Below are 20,112 nucleotides of genomic sequence, written 5' to 3' on the forward strand. Positions count from 1 at the left end.
GCTAATATTCTTGGATGATTTCTCTAGATACTGTGTGGCCTATTTGCTGAAAGAGAAAAGTCAAGTCACAGACATGCTGAAGAAATACGTAGCCATGGTGAGCAATAAATTTGAAAGAAAACCAAAGGTTCTTCAGACCGACAATGGTGGTGAGTTCACTTCACAAAGCATGCGCACATTTCTAGAACAAGAAGGCATTCAACATATCACAACAGTAGCTTATACACCAGAACAAAATTCTGTTGCAGAGAGAAAATTTAGGTCACTTGTGGAAATGACCAGATGTATGCTGTCAGATAGCAATCTCCCTAAAAGACTATGGGGGGAAGCCATTCTCACAGCAGTGTACCTACAAAACAGAATGCCAACTAAAGGCGCTGAGCGCACACCACATGAGACATGGCATGGTAGGAAGCCAAACCTGTCACACATAAGAACATTTGGAAGTACAGCATATGCTCATGTACCAAAGCAAAGAAGGCATAAGCTGGATTCCACAACAGAAAGGGGCATTTTAGTTGGCTATGCTCCAGGACACAAAGGATATAGAATTTTGAATCTGAAAACTGGCATTGTTGGCATAAGACATGTTACATATTTTGATGAAAACAAAAGGGTTGATAAAGGCTGGATTATACCAGATGAGCCTTATCATCCAGAATATGAAACTAGAACCATAATAGACATGCCAGTGTATATAAATGCCATACCAATGCAGATGTCTGAAAGCAACTCACCTGTATCTAACGAGGAACAGGCAGAGGAAGCAGACACAGAAAGGATCATCGCAGAAGACAGTACAGTTGGAGAAGGGGAATCAATTGGAGAAGAACTCTCAGATTTAGAGGATGCGGAAAGGTCAGACCAACCTGTTGTCAGACGCTCATCCAGGGAAAACAAAGGTGTTCCACCCCCAAGACTGTCTTACCTAACAAAGTCAGCAGAAGCTCAAGAGCCCTTAACATGGGATGAGATTGAGAAAATGCCAGCAGAAGAAGCTGCTGAATGGCATAAAGCTGCACAAGAAGAAATTGATGCATTGGATAAAAATAATACTTGGATTCTTACAAAATTACCTCCTGGCAAGAAAGCTATAGGATGCAAATGGGTATTCAAGTTAAAAAGGAATGCACAAGGAAAAGTGGAAAGGTATAAAGCCAGATTAGTGGCAAAGGGATATCTTCAAAAATATGGAGAAGATTTTGATGAAGTGTTTGCACCTGTAGTGAAACACACGACAATCAGAACACTTCTGAGCATTGCAGTCTCAAAAGGCATGCAAGTCAACCACATTGATGTGAAAACAGCGTTTCTTCATGGAGAAATAACTGAAGACTTGTACATGGAACAACCAACAGGTTTCATAAATACAAAACAAAGACAGCTAGTGTGTAAATTGAACAAAGGTCTTTATGGATTAAAGCAAAGTGCAAAATGTTGGAATGAAAAATTGCATGAAATATTGACAAATTTAGGATTTAAGCAAGGTGAAGCAGATAAATGTTTGTACACTAGGTGCACAAATGGACAATATGCATACATTTTAGCTTTTGTTGATGATCTGCTCATTGCAAGCAAAAGTGAGCAAGAGTACAAGGACATTGTAAAGTGTTTAAACCACAATGTTGAGATAAAAGAACTTGGTAATGTGTCATACTATCTTGGTATAGAAATTGAGAAACAAAATGATGGTTCTTATCTTCTAAGCCAGAAGCAGAAAATAAATGAGCTTATTGAAAGTTTAGGTATGCAAGATGCCCAAGTTGTAAGCACTCCCATGATCACTGATTTTCTGAAGGATGAAACAGTAAGAGAACCTTTACCAGATAACATCCAATATAGATCAGCCATAGGTAAGCTTTTATATCTAGCTACCACATACAGGGCTGATATAGCAAATGCAGTAGGAATTTTGAGCAGAAGGGTCAGCTCACCTACCAAATCAGATTGGACTGCAGTTAAAAGGATGGTAAGGTATTTAAAGGGTACCATTGATTGTAAATTAAAGATTTCAGCCAATAGTAATCCAAAACTATTATGTTACTGTGATTCAGATTGGGCAGGGGATCATTCTGATTATAAATCCACAAGTGGATATGTGTTTATGTATGGAAATGTACAAATTTCATGGGCCAGTCATAAACAAAGTATTGTGAGTTTGTCTTCTACAGAAGCTGAATACGTGGCCGTATCGGAAGCGTGCAGAGAACTGATGTGGATTGAAAAACTTTTGCTGGATTTCGGAATAGCTGAAAAGAGACCAATCCAGATAATGGAAGATAATCAGAGCTGCATCCGACTGTCACAGAATGACAAGGTTCAGTCACGCACCAAGCACATCGCAACGAAATACCACAACGTGCGAGAGTTGGCGAAAGAAGGGGTCATCAGTCTACACTATTGTCACACCAGTGAGATGACAGCTGACATCATGACCAAACCGTTACCCAGAGAACATTTTGTGAATCTGCGTATAAAGCTTGGACTTTGTATGAATAAATAATTGCATGACAGTTATGCATGAGAAGGGGTTTGTTGGAATGTATTGTATTTTGCATGCATTGCCTGTCACCTATTATTTCTCTGTGATTACTCTGTGACCTCTGATGTGAATTACTTAGAGAGGTCACACTGCTATGCAACTTCCTGTGGGGGTTAGATGCAGCACATGCAGCACATGGAGCACATGGAGCTCATGATCTCTCCTAACCTGAGAGGATCTATGGTGGTGTGAGCATCCATTACCATCTAAGCACATGGAAGGAGCTGATAATACAAATGTATAGTAATATGTATATGTAAGCCTGTCTGATTATAATCTAACTGCAAACTGTGAGTAAACAGATGTTTTGTTACTTAAACTTTAAAGTGACTCAGCAGTGAATTATTCAGGGGTGAATGAGAGAGAGATGAAGAAAGAAATTAACATTTCTAAAGCTGAAGCTGTGTGTACTAAAATCTGCTAATTATTTACTACAAATAATCCAACAGTCTCTTCTTCTCCAGGATAAAGAGTGCTAACTTCTTTAGCCTTTTCTTATAGGGGAGCCGTTCCATCCCCTTTATCAATTTGGTATTCATTTTCTTTACCTTTTCCAGTTCCACTATATCTTTTTTGAGATGTGGTAACCAGATTTGCAAACAGTACTCAAGATGCAGTCACACCAAGGAGTGATGCAGAGGCATTATGATATGCTTTGTTTTATTCTCTATTTCTTTCCTAACAATTCCTAACATTCTGTTTTCATGTTTGGCCATCACCACACAATGAGCAGATTTCCATGTATTGGCCATGATGACACCTAGATCCTTTTCCTGGGAAGTGACTCAATACCCAAGGCCAGAAGAAGCATTACTAACTATTTTCAGTTCAGAAAAGAACTGAAAACCTACCTTTTCAAAAAATTATATAGTTAACTACATAAGCTATCGATGCTCCACTCCTACTTTCTAACTGTAAAACATTACTGTAAGTTCACCTAAATGTAAATTGTTTGTAAGCCACTTTGAACCGAAACTTGTTTTTGGGATTCAAGAATGCATAAACAAATGATGTGCAATGTAGTATAATGTAGCTATAATTTGGGTTATTCTTCCCAATATGTATCACTTTGCACTTTTCCACATGAAATTTCATCTTCCATCTGGTTGTCCGGTCTTCCAGTTTCCCAAGGTCTTACAAGTTTTCAGAATGCACTTGTGATTTAATCATTTTGAATCACTGAATATCCCCCCCCCCCCCCCCCCCCCTGGACTGGAAGCTGCTTGCTTCGTGATATTCTGAGTAAAAATTTATACACTCAGCCCTAATAAACTTTCAAAGAGGCCAATTTATGAGCAAAATGCTCAAAGGTTAAAAGGACCCCTGTGATGGCATTGATGCGTGTTTGCTGCATGCCAAAGCCCCCTTTTACCACAGAGGGTAAAAGGATTGTTTTTTAAAAAACAGAAATGGCTGTGCGGTAGGTTAAGCACTTCCTGTGTGGCCATTTCCTAAGGGAGCCCTTACCATCTTCTATGTAGGAGCGGTAAGGACTCCCATGCTAAAAAAAATTAATTATTTTTTAAATGCTGAAAATGAAACACAGTACACACTGGCACTACTGCCAGTCTCCTCTGGTAGCCAGCCTGTAGGGCCAATTTTGCACACGCTATTGCCATGGTAGCTATACCGTGGCTTTGTAAAAGAGCCCCAAAGTTAGGAGCATAAATCCTTTGAACATAGTGACCAATGTGTCTTTAAAATGTTTTTCTTGATATGTGGAGTCATCTTCCAGAGGTAAGTGTTTTATCCATAAAACCCTTTTATAGAATAGGCTGTACTTAGTTAATAAATGCTTTTAAGAGACAGGAAGAGCAGCCCAGGATTGATTTTCCTCTCTGCACCTCTGGAGAGTTGCGGTGTATTTTTGAGTGGGAGGAAAGAACTAGGGCATTGCCCTTTTAAAAAAACAGAGCTGGCATGGCCCTTTTAAGAGCAGGGCTTTGCCCTAGGAGGAAATAGTGCAATGCATTGTGTGGAATCAGGGAGTGGAATTTTGGAAAGAAATGTAGCAAAGTAGCAGCAACACTGTACCTGTAAAAAGAAAGCGCCCCTGTTTTATTAAAGGAGGAATAAAGAGACAAGTGTACGAGGACAGGGTAGGAGCTGAGGATCGGAAAGACACGAACGACTGAGGAAGCAGTAAACTGAGCAGGGCTGGGACCTTACTCCCCCATCCAAAACAAAAAAGGAATATATATTTGATTTGTATAAATCTATAATCGTGAAGCAGAAAAGAGAAGTTCGACTCCCAAGTTAAAGAAGATTTTGTTCAATCTGAGCTTTGGAAATGAGGTAAGAGCATAAAGGTACCGGCGGGTCTGAGGGGCAGGGAATTGATTGGCTCTGGCTTTCAGCTGCTCAGGGACGGGCAGTGAGTTTCTTGATTTAAAAAAAAAAAAGTGCTTTTGATGGTTGTTGAAATGAGATCGAATCCAGTTTATGTATGTAAATAACCGCCTGAGCCTGGGTAGATGGGGACCGATGTTATGAGGTGTGCGGGTCTTCCGGGAGTTGCTTTTTAAGAGTAAAGGTGTGCGGGTACCCCGGGAGTTGCTTTCTGAGAGTGAGAAGATGTCTGTGCTGTGGACTTTCGGCCCAAAAACTCTGTTCCAAGCCTGCTCATTGACAACTGTTTCCTTCTGGCTGTTTATGTTTTGCGTAACTGACCTTTCATTTTAGAAATAAGATTCTGATCATATATTATGCACGTGTCTCTAACTGATTTCTGAGAGAAAGGAAGGGAAGGGAGTCTGTTTTGTGGTATCTTTACGGAAGTGACTGGCCATAGTTTGGTCGTTTGGAACATCTCTTATTCCCCAATTGATTGCTGCTTCCTGTAGTAATTTGTTCTTGGAACATCCCGTCGCTTGTCCGTGCACTGTTTAACTTCCATGCATTGTGTGAAACACACATGGTATTTTGATGATGAACAGCACAGCTACACCCACGGTTTATTTGGGTTCGTAACAAGAAATGTAGCCAGGACGTAGGTGGAGCTGTCTGAAGTTTAAAGCATAGTTACCTCTTTACAATGGCAACAAATTTCCACTAAAAAGTAGGATCTTAAATTACTTTTACTGTGAGTTGTTACCAGAGAAAGTCTTTGAAGCCATGACTGCTGGCAGGCACAGTAGACACTGTATAACACTGGGGTTGTTGTGAGATTATTTTCATAGTGTCTTTGGCTGCAGGTAACGGCAGATCTTTGTACGAATGATCAGTTTCCTTGTCCTAATTTCTGGTTGAGAGTTTCTATTGCTCATCCTTCCACCCACTCACCCCCGGAACCAATCCCATTGAAGGCTGGTCTCGGGATGAGTGATTCCTCCTCCCCCAACCCTATGGTGACTATAAATCTCTTTGATGAATGCCCCCCCCCCCCAAGTGAATGCTGATCTCTGGTTAAGAGATCCCCATCCCCATGGTGACAGCAGATCTCTACCCCCCCCCCCCCCCCAAAAAAAAAAAACAGTGATAAACTAATCGGTGACTGACCTCCGCCTGGTTGGTGATTGATCACTGGGCTATTGATCTTCCCGCTCACAGACTGCTGACATTTTAGAGAGTTCCCTTCCCTCATCCTGTAAAGAAAAGTAGTGACCGTAGTACAAGGTTAAACAATGCCCCTCCCCCTACCATTCCACGTTTCCCCGTGGACTACAAAGCATAAAAGCTGAAACCAGTAGCCAGTGTGCAGAGGTGTTTCAAAATATTTGCCTCTTAGTAAGGTAGAGATTTGTCCATTTTAGTCGTGGTTTGCTTCAGGATTAGGTTGCTCCCTTTTGTCTCCTCTCTTTACAGCTGAGAATTTCTTTGCTGTTTGACTTTTATGCATTTGCTGCTGAGAAGAAAGACGACAAATTGAAATCCCTTGTCCCTATCCCCTTTGCTAGCCACAGATGCTTGACTGAAAGACTTGTTGTCTGTATTGACTCTCCTACCCATTCCTCTTGCACCTGTTTTGGTCTTACCTCACAGCTAGGGTGTGTGAGGGTGTCCACTCTCAGTCTAGTGGGATTCATCATAGGGGTGCTAAACTTCACAGATTTACTCCCCCCCCCCCTCTCTATATACAGTGAAGGAATTTGCTCAAAGGGGAGGGATTCTCAATTATGCACAGAACTGAAACCTATATCTGGATTTCAAAGCTACAGTCCTGCCAACTTGTCTGGGTATTTCTGATCTGGGTTTCCTGTTGGTAGGGATGATTTGTGTGAACACTACTAAGTAGCAAGTTGGCTGTGGGTACCAGTGGCAGTACCTCCTGCTGGTGGCAAAATGTATTGTTTCCCATTACCCTTTAGATTCTAACTCCCTGCAGAATTACATATCCCCCAGGACCTTACTTTTTTTTAACAGGGTGGCTAAGGTAAGAATGGCAACTCCCCCCCCCCCCCCCAAAAAAAAGGGGGAGCAGAACAACCCTATGTGTAAATCAAGACAAAAAAAAGTAGGGATAGACAGTAGGCCTTCCACAAAACCAGCTGTGAAGCTTGCAGATGTAAAAATTGTTTATTAATTTAAAACACCAACTATGAAAGGACTCAATGTTCATTGGAGTATTAAAAGACTTGACACAGAGCCATGTTTCAGCATTGAGATGCCTACATCAGGAGTCATACAACCTTGTTGGATCCTTCTCAAATAGTAGATATCAGATGGTTCACAAAAGAGACCAGCAAATATCACAGTGGCATGATGCCGTGTGGCCATGTATTAGTCAAATAGTTGAAACCTGCTTCCTCCTACGTTTGGGCATGGACCCACTGGAGATAGTCTGCTCTCCTGTGCTGCAGGTCCCTGCCCTTCTTCAGATCTTCAATTCACTAGGTGTAAAACATAGGTATCGCAAGCCATCTAGGATGTGCCAAACCAGACCTGGGTTTACCCCATTGCATCTCTGGACTTGTGGTTCTCTTTTCTTCTGAGAGCAGGACTTACTGGTACAGAGACCAGAACAGAGTGAAATCAGCCTGTCCAATGTCGCTCACATTACTAAAGAACCTTTTATATAATAGGTCCCAAGCCTTCTGCTCAGAGCATCTTTCATATGTCCTGATATAAATCCATCAAGGCTCTGCGTGCGGAGTTGGGTGATTTATGGTTCTCCCTGGGGTCACTAAACATTAGATTTTCACAGTATTCCTGATGTGCACCAGAGGGATTTGCATAAGGTGAGTTTTCTATTTCTAAAGGTGGATCATTTTCATATGATTTGGATAAGTAAGTGGAAATGCTGGCTCATGTTTTTGTGTTGAAGAACTGAAGATGGCTGCACATTCAGGAGCCAGTTTACTTCAAGCTAATCCTGGCTCATTGATTTAATTGTCATTTTGGCAACTCATATTTGCTCGCTGCATCTCCATTGTAATCCTGGTTTTATCTCTTTCTCCATATGGATGAGAGATGGGGCACCTCCTGCTATTCTAGTACAGAGATCTCCATGTACAGGTCTGCAAAGGTACCTCAGTCCTTCCTTTCAGCACTTATTCAAGTGCTGAGCTGCCTCAGATTCTGAGGTGGATTATTAATCCCTGTGATTATGGAGATGTCTACTACTACTACTACTTGACATTTCTAAAGCGCTGCTAGGGTTACGCAGCGTTGTACAATTTAACATAGAAAGACAATCCATGCTCAAAGAGCTTACAATCTAAAGGACAAATGAACAGTCAGTCCGATAAGGGCCGTCAAATTGGGCAGTCTGGATTTCCTGAAAGGTAAGAGTTAGGTGCCGAAAGCAGCACTGAAGAGGTGGGCTTTCAGCAAAGACTTGAATATGGGTAGGGAGGGGGCTTGGCGTAAGGGCTCAGGAAGGTTGTTCCCAGCATAGGGTGAGACCCTGAGATGCTTGAGATGGATTATTAATCCCAGGGGTTAGAGACCCTGAGGTGGATTATTAATCTCTGAGGTTAGGGAGTTTTTGAGATGCTGAGATGGAATATTAATATCTAAAATTAGGGAGATATCTTAGACCCTTATGGATTATTAATCCTTGAAATTAGGAATGAGTCTGAGACTCTGAGATGGATTATTACTTCCTAAAATTAGAGAGATGTCAGAGACCCTGAGATTTGTGAGGTGCCTCAGACTCTACAGGGATTATTACTCCCTTGGATTAGGGAGGGGCCTGGGACCCTGAGATGGATTATTAATCCGTGAGATTAGATTTGTGCCTGAGGACCAAATGGATCATTAATCTATAAAGTTGGGAGGGCATTTGAGGGATTTAGAAGGGATAAGAGTCCTGTCTGAGCACCATTGCTATTGGGGACCCAGTGTCTGACACACTGCAGTGAGGAGACTTGTGTCCAGCTGTCTGTGACATATTCCTGCTGTCATGTATAGAGAGGGCTGATGTAGGGATTTCTAGATAATATGTTGAGGGCTATATGAAGCCTCTTTTTGTCTCCCCAGGACTCTGTCAAGGTCGTGCATGTAGAGCTCAATGCTCTGGTTAGGTTGTCAATGCTGGTGGTCAGTGCTGGCTGTTGAGTCAAAAAATAGGTGGTTCAACAAGAAACTACTGTAATTAACATAGCAAGCAGCAGTAAAGACCAAAATGACCCATCCAGGCTGCCCAGTTGAGGTCCCTATACTTGTGTACAAGTGTATATGATTTTCCACATGCAGCCCAATCCAACATCTAATTAACTTCACATTCCCTTACCTACCACTCCATATCCTCACAAGCATGCCTAAAATCTGCTTCTGTAATAGTCACTCCTCCCCTGCTGCCTGGCTACCACAGGTCTTGCCAATTCAACTTTGTTTCTGATAAGATCAACATTTAGTACTGAGACCTCCACACACATTTCAGCCAAGACATCTCACTCCTGCCTACAGCACTTCTCCTATTCCAGTACTGAGCTGCTGCTGAGCAATGACTTGTCAATCATGTTAATCCCTGAGAATGTAAAAATTACTACTACTACTTAACATTTCTAAAGCGCTACCAGGGTTATGCAGCGCTGTACAATTTAAACATAGAAGGACAGTCCCTGCTCAAGGAGCTTACAATCTAAAAGACAGGTGTACAATCTAGAGACAAGTGTACAGTCAAATTCAGCCTGTGCTTACTTATTGAAATGTTAGGTTTATCCATCTCCCATGTTCTTGAAGGTTCAATGTAACTATGCCAACTGCCGTTCCATACTGACTTTCCCAATGGCTTCCAGGAATCCCAGCATGGTGTCAGTGCTGCTTTTGGGTTGTAACTGCCACTCCAAGGAGGTTCTTCCCACCCTCCTTCCACCAGAGATCTTCAGTGTATAATATGTGAGTGCAGGAGTAGCCTAATGGTTAGAGCAACAGGCTAAGGAGCCAGGGTAACCTAGTTCAAATCCCACTGTGGCTCCTTGTGACCTTGGGCAAGTCACTTAACCCTTCATTGCTTTGGGTATAAACTTAAGTTGTAAGCCCTCCAGGGACGAGTTAAAACTTACTGAATGTAACACACCTTAAATTACAACTGAAAAGGTGTGAGCCAAACAATAAATATAACCCTTTTTTTTTTTTTTAATTCTGTTACAGTTTTTTTGCTTCACCACATCCTCTAGGAGGTTACTGGAGGCATCTCTAACCCTTTCTGTGGAAAAGTATTTCTTGCATTGTTACTGAGCCTTCTCCTATCATAACATGACTTCTAGTTCTGCAGCTTTTTCTGTTTGCTTCTGATGTATTAATATCTTTTAGATACTAAAATGTGTTTATCGCAGGGGTTCTCAACCTAGTCCTTGGGACACACCAAGCCAGACTAGTTTTCAAGATATCCACAATGAATATGCATAAGATGAATTTGCATGCACCACCTCAATTGGATGTAAATCTATCTCATTGATATTCATTGTGGGCTTCCTGAAAACCTGACTGGCTAGATGTGTCCCAAGGACTGGGTTGAGAAACTCTGGTTTATTGGTTCCCCACCTCTCTTTTGTAGGTATATATAGGTTTGATTTTTGGTCTCATATAATTTTGGTGCAGACTCCACAACATTTTTGTTGTGTTTTCTACAGACAGCCTCCCATGGCACACAGTATTCCAGATGAGGCCTCACCAACACTCTCTACAGAGGAATTATCACCACCCTTTTCCTACTTGGATATACTTATTCCTATGCACTCCAGCATCCTCCTGTCTTTGACTACTGTCTTATCACACTTCTTTTTACCATCCTCAGATCCACAGACACTATCACCCTGAGCTATCTCTCTAGCTCTCCATTTCTCCAGGATCACCCATTGTGTAGTGCTCCCTCTGATTTCTGTTCCCCAAATGCAAGAGTGCACTTGTACATTGAACCTTAACTGTTGAGAAACTGATTACACCAAGACTTTTTTAGATTGCTTCTCATTCTTTCAACTCATTGAGAAGTGTCCACTCTGCAGATCTACATGTCATCTACAAACTTTTCCTTCTAACCCCTCAAAATTGCTTACAAAAATGTTGAATAGAACAGGACTGATTCTTGAGGGCCTCCACTAATTACTTCTCTCTTTTCAGAGTGAATTTCATTAACTGTAGCAGTGACTTTCTACCTCCCCCACCCCAGTACTCTTAATAATCATGACTCCAATCTGGCAATACGAGATTGCAGCTTTATTGGGCGTACATATGCTAATAACCTATCCTGCCCCAGGGCTGCAGGGTCAATTTACATTGCTGGCCAGATTCCACCCACTGCCTTCCCCACTTGGCCCTTTAATCTCCAACTATGCTCCACCTCCCCCACTCATCAAAATGGTCACTGTCTTGATCTCATCTTCTCCTCCAACTGTTCACCTTCTAGTTTCCTTGCCTCTGATCATCCCTCCTCTGATCACCATCTTATAACTTTCACACTTAACTCTCCTCCCTCCCAGTCCCGTCCTATCCTATCTAATTTATCTAGGAATCTTCACGATATTGACCCTTCATCTCTATCCTCCCATGTTTCAAACCTCCTCTCTACTGTTGCACCATCCACGTCTGTCAACGAGGCTGTTTCTTCTTACAACAATACTCTATCCTCTGCCTTAGACACTCTTGCACCTTTGATGACCCGCCCTGTAAGGCATACAAAACCCCAACCTTGGCTGACTTCTAATATCCGCTACCTACATTCCTGTACCCGCTCCGCCGAACGCCTCTGGCGGAAATCTCGGGCCCTTGCTGATTTCTTACACTTTAAGTTCATACTGACCTCCTTCCAATCTGCTCTTTTACGTGCCAAACAGGATTATTATATCCAACTGACCAACTCTCTTGGCTCTAATCCTCGACTTCTCTTCACCACATTGAACTCTCTCCTCAAGGTGCCCCCTCCCCCAACTCCCCCTTCATTATCTCCTCAGACCCTTGCTGAATTCTTTCACAACAAGGTTCAAAAGATAAACCTTGCTTTCTCTACCTCACCAGCTCTCCCTCCACTAGTCCGTTCCCCTCTCTCCCCTTCCCCTCATTCCCTTTCCTCCTTTCCTGAAGTTACTATTGAGAAAACTACACTTCTCCTTTCTTCCTCAAAATGTACCACCTGTTCCTCTGATCCCATTCCCACCCACCTTCTTAATGCCATCTCTCCTGCTCTTATTCCTTTTATCTGTCACATTCTCAACCTCTCACTTTCCACTGCGACTGTCCCTGCTGCCTTTAAACATGCTGTGGTCACACCTCTCCTTAAGAAGCCTTCACTCGACCCTACTTGTCCCTCTAATTACCAACCCATCTCCCTCCTTCCTTTTCTCTCCAAATTACTTGAGCGTGCTGTTCACCGCCGCTGCCTTGATTTTCTCTCCTCACATGCTATTCTTGACCCACTACAATCTGGTTTTCGCCCTCTCCACTCAACCGAAACTGCGCTTACTAAAGTCTCCAATGACCTATTACTGGCTAAATCCAGAGGTCAATATTCCATCCTCATTCTTCTTGATCTTTCCGCTGGGTTTGACACTGTCAATCACAGCATTCTTCTCGATACCCTGTCCTCACTTGGATTCCAGGGCTCTGTCCTTTCCTGGTTCTCTTCCTACCTCTCCCTCCGCACCTTTAGTGTTCACTCTGGTGGATCCTCTTCTACTTCTATCCCTCTGCCTGTCAGCGTACCTCAGGGTTCTGTTCTTGGTCCCCTCCTCTTTTCTATCTACACTTCTTCTCTTGGCTCATTAATCTCATCCCATGGCTTTTCCTACCATCTCTATGCTGATGACTCCCAAATCTACCTTTCTACCCCTGATATCTCACCTTGCATCCAAACCAAAGTTTCAGCGTGCTTGTCTGACATTGCTGTCTGGATGTCTCAATGCCACCTGAAATTAAATATGACCAAAACCGAGCTTCTCATTGTCCCCCCCAAACCCACCTCCCCGCTCCCCCCGTTTTCTATTTCTGTTGATGGCTCTCTCATTCTCCCTGTCTCCTCAGCTCGAAACCTTGGGGTCATCTTTGACTCTTCTCTCTCCTTCTCTGCTCATATCCAGCAGATTGCCAAGACCTGTCGTTTCTTTCTTTATAACATCCGTAAAATCCGCCCCTTTCTTTCCGAGCACTCTACCAAAACCCTCATCCACACCCTTGTCACCTCTCGTTTAGACTACTGCAATCTGCTTCTTGCTGGCCTCCCACTTAGTCACCTCTCCCCTCTCCAGTCAGTTCAAAACTCTGCTGCCCATCTCATCTTCCGCCAGGGTCACTTTACTCATACTACCCCTCTCCTCAAGACCCTTCACTGGCTCCCTATCCGTTTTCGCATCCTGTTCAAACTTCTTCTACTAACCTATAAATGTATTCACTCTGCTGCTCCCCAGTATCTCTCCACACTCGTCCTTCCCTACACCCCTTCCCGTGCACTCCGCTCCATGGATAAATCCTTCTTATCTGTTCCCTTCTCCACTACTGCCAACTCCAGACTTCGCGCCTTCTGTCTCGCTGCACCCTACGCCTGGAATAAACTTCCTGAGCCCCTATGTCTTGCCCCATCCTTGGCCACCTTTAAATCTAGACTGAAAGCCCACCTCTTTAACATTGCTTTTGACTCGTAACCACTTGTAACCACTCGCCTCCACCTACCCTCCTCTCTTCCTTCCCGTTCACATTAATTGATTTGATTGGCTTACTTTATTTATTTTTTGTCTATTAGATTGTAAGCTCTTTGAGCAGGGACTGTCTTTCTTCTATGTTTGTGCAGCGCTGCGTATGCCTTGTAGCGCTATAGAAATGCTAAATAGTAGTAGTAGTAGTGGCAACAGACCATTGCCCATCCTCCATGAGGAACAGGAAGGGTGACGTTCCCTTCTCTTCCCCCTGAGGAGGGGCAATGGTACCCAGTTACCATCACCCTCCTGGGCACTCTAGCAGTACTCTGCTTTCTATCACTCGACCAATTTGTAATCCAGTCCACCATCCACCTCCAGACTGCTCAGTATCTGTGAGCCTCTCGTGCAAAAGCATATCAAAAATGTTGCTGAAATCTTTGTAATCCACATGCAGAACACCCTTGGATTCAATACTCTTGTCATCCAATTGAAAATATAAGTCCAACTCATATGACATGGCCTGATAAAACCATGCTGCCTTGGATCCTGCAACCCTCTGTATTCACCATCCTTTCCATTAATTTTCTAAGTGAAGTCAGGCTAACTAACCCTGTAGTTTCCAACCTCCTCACGGTTTCCAGTTTCATGAAACGGAACCACTGCATCCATTTTCCTACAGTCCCACTGGACCACCCATCTCCAAGGACTGCCTGATCAGATCTTAACACCTTAGAATTCACCCTGTCTGGTCTCATGTCTTTGTCCACTTTCTTTTTTGCCAGTCCCAGGTCCAACAAACACTGTCCCCTCCACACCTATCACCACCTGCCATTATCCTTCTCTGTGTTGCCTGCCTGAGGTCCGAATTTTTGGTGGTGATTGCACATCACTGTTACACGGGTTCGCCTAACTGGTGGAAGCCCTGAGGTTTAGTAAAGGGATTTGAGAGAACGACCACGTTTCGGGGTGTTCTCTAGAGCATATGTATGACATTTGAGCTCTGTGCCCTGGTTTTTGGAGTTGGAGCTATTAGGACAGACAGTGCCCCTGGAGCCAGCTACAGTGGAAGTGTCTCGAGAGGACCCGAGGAGGTGATCTCACTTTTCTTCTTTCTGTGTTGTCCTTTCCTTCTCCTCCTCCCCCTCCCCCTCTATCTCCTCAGTCATGCTGTGTCATCGCGGTTTCCCTTTTCAACATTTTTCTGTGGGATGTCCAAACTCCTGAGTGCAAATACTGTGCTGAAAGTGAGCCTTATATGGGAAAGGCATGTGAGAGTGCTTGAAGCCGTCCTTCCCTCAAGCTGCGGGTGCATAAAAAGCACCTTCCGGGGGGGAGGGGGAGGGGGAGGGGGACGGGATAAGAATGGACTGCAGGACCCAGCGATCTGCCACGTACCTCAGCTTCCCCTCCTGCTCTCCTGGAATCTGGATAAAATAAGTGCTGTGATATCCTCACCTCTGACGTGCACTCCGCCTTCATTTCCCCTGCTAAGAGTGTCAGGAAGCGAAACATAGTCTAAAGCCGGGGGAGTGACGGGAGTCTGGAGAATCCCATCGGTTCGGTTCCGGAAGCACATTCTTTGGGGCATTGCAATTCTGTTATACACGCTTGACTGCAAAGTCCCGGCAAGCCCCGGAAACACGGCACGACCCTCTAAAATTCATCTTGAGAGCTTCGAGTGCATTGCGATGCCCTCTAGGGTTTAGCAATAAAAAAAAAAAAGCAACTAACCCCTAAAGTCATACTTTTAAAGTATTACATAGCCAGCCATTGTGCCACGGTAACGTTTTATTGAACCCCACCACCACCTTATTCAAAGGCTGCCTGTTACCGTTCCCCCCAGTTGTTAGAAGAAAGGTGGGGAAAGGGGGTATAATCTTCAGGCCAGCAGTCTGGACACATTGTTTCCCCACACACACACAGGGCCAGATGCACTAAACTTAACGAGCAAGTAGTAAACCCTGTCATGCACTAAAGGCCATTTTCCGATCACGGTAGCAGCTAACGAAAACGGAATGCAGATGATCCAAAGGCTATTGCAAGGCTAGTATAATGAGATGCAGTACGGTTTTTCGATCCCCTTACAGTGAAAAAAACCTAACGTGAGGTCTACACCTCTCAGGCTGGGGCTGCTGTGAGCGGACCCAGGGAGACCAGTGGGAAAGCGCCTAACACCCATGTTAAAAAAAAAAAAAAAGAACAAGCTGCGTGCCACAAGTGCTCGTCAGGGACATCCTTCTAAAGTACCTAACATGGATGTCCTTCAAGGACGTCCCTGACGTGCACTTGGCTTTTTTTTCCCCTTCAGACGCCGCCGCCGCCACTGCCGCTCCTCCCTCTCCCCAGCATTGAAATGACAGCTTCCCGTGGCCCCGCCCCCGCAGCCCCCCCAGAGGTCTTCGCTGCCACCGCTCCCCCCTCCACCCGCCCCCCTCCGTCTGCCACTGTGCCGGGCCCTCACAGCGCCTCTCACCTCCGTGTGAAGGTGCTGCAGCAGGCAACAGCTGATCGCCTCTCTTCGGAATTCCTTCCTTTCCTCCCTGGCCTGACCTCGTCTGATGTTACGTTACGTTACGTCAGACGAGGGCAGGCCAGGGAGGAAAGGAGGGAAGTCCGAAGGGAGGCGATCAGCTGTTGCTTGCTGCAGCGCCTTCACACGGAGGTGAGAGGTGCTGTGAGGGCCCGGCCCGGTGGCAGACGGAGGGGGGAGCGGCGGTGATGACCTCGGGGGGGGCGGGGCCACAGGGGTGCGGAGGATGGCGGGGAGCCCGGGGCTGCGGGAAGCTGTCATTTCACATTTCAATGCAGGGGGAGTGGCGGCGACCTCGGGGGGGGGGGGGGGGGGCAAAGGACGTCCATAGGCACAGCTCGTCTTTTTATATATATATATATATATATATATATATATATATATATATATATATATACTGAAGGACGCCCATAAAGGACGTCCTTGGCATGCGCAGAGCAGCCAGCATAACGCTTGGCTGCTCTGCACATGCTCTACTGGCCAACTGTTTAACGATGGAATAGAGAATGCAAGTGAGCTACAACGAGCAGCTCATTTGCATTCCTATTCCTTGATGCATGCCCGTTCCTTACCGATTCGCTAAGGGAATCGGTAAGGGAAGGGCTTTAACGATTTTTTAGTGCATCTTGGCCACAGACAGGACCAAAGGATTACTAATGTTCCAGATTGGACGTTCCTGAAAATAATGATCCAACACAACGTGCTTCCTGTATGTTCTCTTTTTCTGATCTTGCAGTTTCCTGTTGCTGCTGCTGCTGCTTTGTGTCCCCTGCACTCTGAAGAGGAGGGCAGTGTACCTGGGTTTACCCCCTTCGTTTAGCTAGTGGTTCTCAACCCAGTTCTCAGGACACACCCAGCCAGTCAGGTGTTCAGGATATCCACAATAAATGTGCATATTTCACATGCATATTTATTTATTGTAAATAAATTACAATATAGTTGTAATCATCTAACTTATAAATACATTGCAACAATTATATAATATTCAAACTCTTTATTATGTACTTCAAAAACTTATACTAAAATAATATCAAAATGTTACAACTCCTGCTTATAGTAATGCTGTAGACACAGCAGAAAACCTATTGCATATACTCATAACAAATACTATGTCCAACTCAGTCTTTGTAAGATGAAATGTACTTATCTCAGTGGTCCTCCAGTGATGTTTTTAAACAGGAATTCCTCGTTGATACACACTGCTGCAATTACATTAAGAATAGTCATGAATCGCAAAACATTCTCCTTTAAATATCCTCTTCAATTGAGCAACCATCCAGAGATATAAAGAATCCCTAAAAAAGTCTTCTGTGCAGTAGGGTGCAGATGCACTATATAAGTTCATGAAACAACAAGACAATGCTGAGACTTGAACCCGTGCCAAATACTTAGCCAAACCCAACACGGTCCGTGTTTCGCTCCAAATGACATCATCGGTTCGGATGCCTAAGTACAAAACAGCAATTACCACAAAGTCTCCCTGAAATAAGTACATTTCATCTTACAAAGACTGAATTGGACATATGTTCTTGTACTACAGTAAGGCTGCAGTTAGTATTTGTTATGAGTATATGTAATAGGTTTTTCTGCTATGTTTACAACATTACTATAAACAGGAGTTTTAATATTTTCATATTATTTTAGTATAAGTTTTTGAAGTACATAATAAATTATTTGAATATTACATAGTTGTTGCGATATATTTATACAATAAATATGCATTAGATAAGTTTGCAGTATAGTCCACAAAAGCAGAACACACATCTTCTAATAGTTAAAAAGGCTTTTATTCTTGACACTTTAAAACACAACCTGATGTGGCCACGTTTTGCCTATCTAGAGGCTGCGTCAGGGATTATCAACTGTGTCACAAAAACAAACATACATTTGTTAAAAAGTAATAACTAAACAAAATAAAATACTGTCTCAGAATTGACATATACACTAAAGACAAGATTATCAATTTTCAATAGAGACATACTAATAATATAATTAAAAATGTTAGTACATATATAATTAAAATTAATAATATTAAAAAACACAAACTCTCAATACTTATAAATTCAAAGGCATAAGATAAAAACAATGCACAAATAATACATTAATTAAATCACAGACATCTGAACATTAAAATGCAGATGATATCTAAATAAAACTCAATGTAAATTTTGAAACTTAAAACATTATTTATTTATTTATTTATTTGTTGCTTATATCCCACATTTTCCCACTTGTGCAGGCTCAATGTGGCTTACAGTAAGTTAAATAAGAGTACAAACTTAAAGATTAGGCAAGCATCTAACAGAGTGAACTAGGTAGGGTAGGGGACAAGGGATACATTAATCAACATAGTAAGATGAGGGGTAAGTCTTAGCAAAGAGGAATGTCTTTAACAACTTCTTAAAAAGGACATGATCCTCTTGAGTTTTAAGGTGATGAGGTAACGTATTCCAGTGTTTGGGACTCCAGTAACGGAAGGACGAGGCGAAGATTTTCTTGTACTTGACTCCCTTACAGTTCGGAAAATGGAGGTGGAGATATGACCGAGCGGCAGGGTTGGCATTTCTAGGCGGAAGGTCGATCAAGGGGAGCATGTATTCCGGTGCGGTCCCATAGATGATTTTATGTGTTAGGGAGCAGATCTTAAAAGCAATTAAAAGGGACATATACTTATTAGGATTTATTTTTTGTTACATTTGTACCCCGCGCTTTCCCACTCATGGCAGGTTCAATGCGGCTTACATATTGTATACAGGTACTTATTTGTACCTGGGGCAATGGAGGGTTAAGTGACTTGCCCAGAGTCACAAGGAGCTGCCTGTGCCTGAAGTGGGAATCGAACTCAGTTCCTCAGTTCCCCAGGACCAAAGTCCACCACCCTAACCACTAGGCCACTCCTCCACTCAAAGGAGGAAACTGATGAGCAAATACCCCTTTTATGTGAGGAGATTTTGGATTTAGCTCAAATCTTTTCATTAGTAGGTCAAGGCCAGATACATTTAGGAACAGTAGGTATTCTTGTCCCCACTGCAGAGTTAACCGATTGTCTAAGATCACAAGGAATGTCCTAAGGATGCCTGCGGGTTTGTGTATGTGTTCCTGAACCCTGCCCCATGATTTCCTGTCCAAAGCTGCTTTTATTTACTGCTGAATATTGCTCTTATGTACCTGGATACTGCTAAGAGAAAATGGAGTGCAGAATTTAGATTGTGTTTTGAATATGGAGCTGGCTGAACTTTCATAGTAATTTCCTTTGATTCTCAGACTATGCACAACAATTTCATCTACAGATGAAGCAAAATCAATTATGGTATATGGAATATGGTAACATCCGACTTACCCCAATACCAAAAGACACTAAGAAAAAAAACAAACGATCTCACCAACTACCGCCCAGTTGTGTACCCTGGAGGAAAGGAGGAACAGGGGTGATATGATACAGACGTTCAAATATTTGAAAGGTATTAATCCGCAAGCGAATCTTTTCCGGAGATGGGAAGGTGGTAAAACGAGAGGACATGAAATGAGATTGAAGGGGGGCAGACTCCGGAAAGATGTCAGGAAGTATTTTTTCACGGAGAGGGTGGTGGATGCTTGGAATGCCCTCCTGCGGGAGGTGGTGGAGATGAAAACGGTAACGGAATTCAAACATGCGTGGGATATGCATAAAGGAATCCTGTGCAGAAGGAATGGATCCTCAGAACCTTAGCTAAAATTGGGTGGCGGAGCAGGTGGGGAGAAGAGGGGTTGGTGCTTGGGAGGTGTGGATAGTGGAGGGCAGACTTATACGGTCTGTGCCAGAGCCGGTGATGGGAGACGGGACTGGTGGTTGGGAGGCGGGGAATACTGCTGGGCAGACTTATACGGTCTGTGCCCTGAAAAAGACAGGTACAAATCAAGGTAAGGTATACACATATGAGTTTATCTTGGGCAGACTGGATGGACCGTGTAGGTCTTTTTCTGCCGTCATCTACTATGTTACTATGTTACTATGTCCATCCCACTAGTAGTAAAATTGATGGAGAGCT

At 43.4% G+C, this 20,112-nt stretch overlaps 1 protein-coding gene across 1 annotated transcript in view; it reads left to right on the top strand.

Moving 5' to 3' along the window:
• The first annotated feature begins 4,523 nt into the window (after positions 1-4,523).
• VASP (vasodilator stimulated phosphoprotein) overlaps positions 4,524-20,112 on the top strand; it is a 183,422-nt gene continuing 167,833 nt past the window's right edge. The window contains exon 1 of the mRNA XM_030220022.1: positions 4,524-4,837. Within this exon, the coding sequence (XP_030075882.1) occupies positions 4,833-4,837 (5 nt within the window). The 5' untranslated portion in view covers positions 4,524-4,832. The remainder of the gene's footprint in view (positions 4,838-20,112) is intronic.

Source organism: Microcaecilia unicolor, chromosome 11 (assembly GCF_901765095.1).
Source record: "Microcaecilia unicolor chromosome 11, aMicUni1.1, whole genome shotgun sequence".
Lineage (NCBI taxonomy): Eukaryota > Metazoa > Chordata > Amphibia > Gymnophiona > Siphonopidae > Microcaecilia > Microcaecilia unicolor.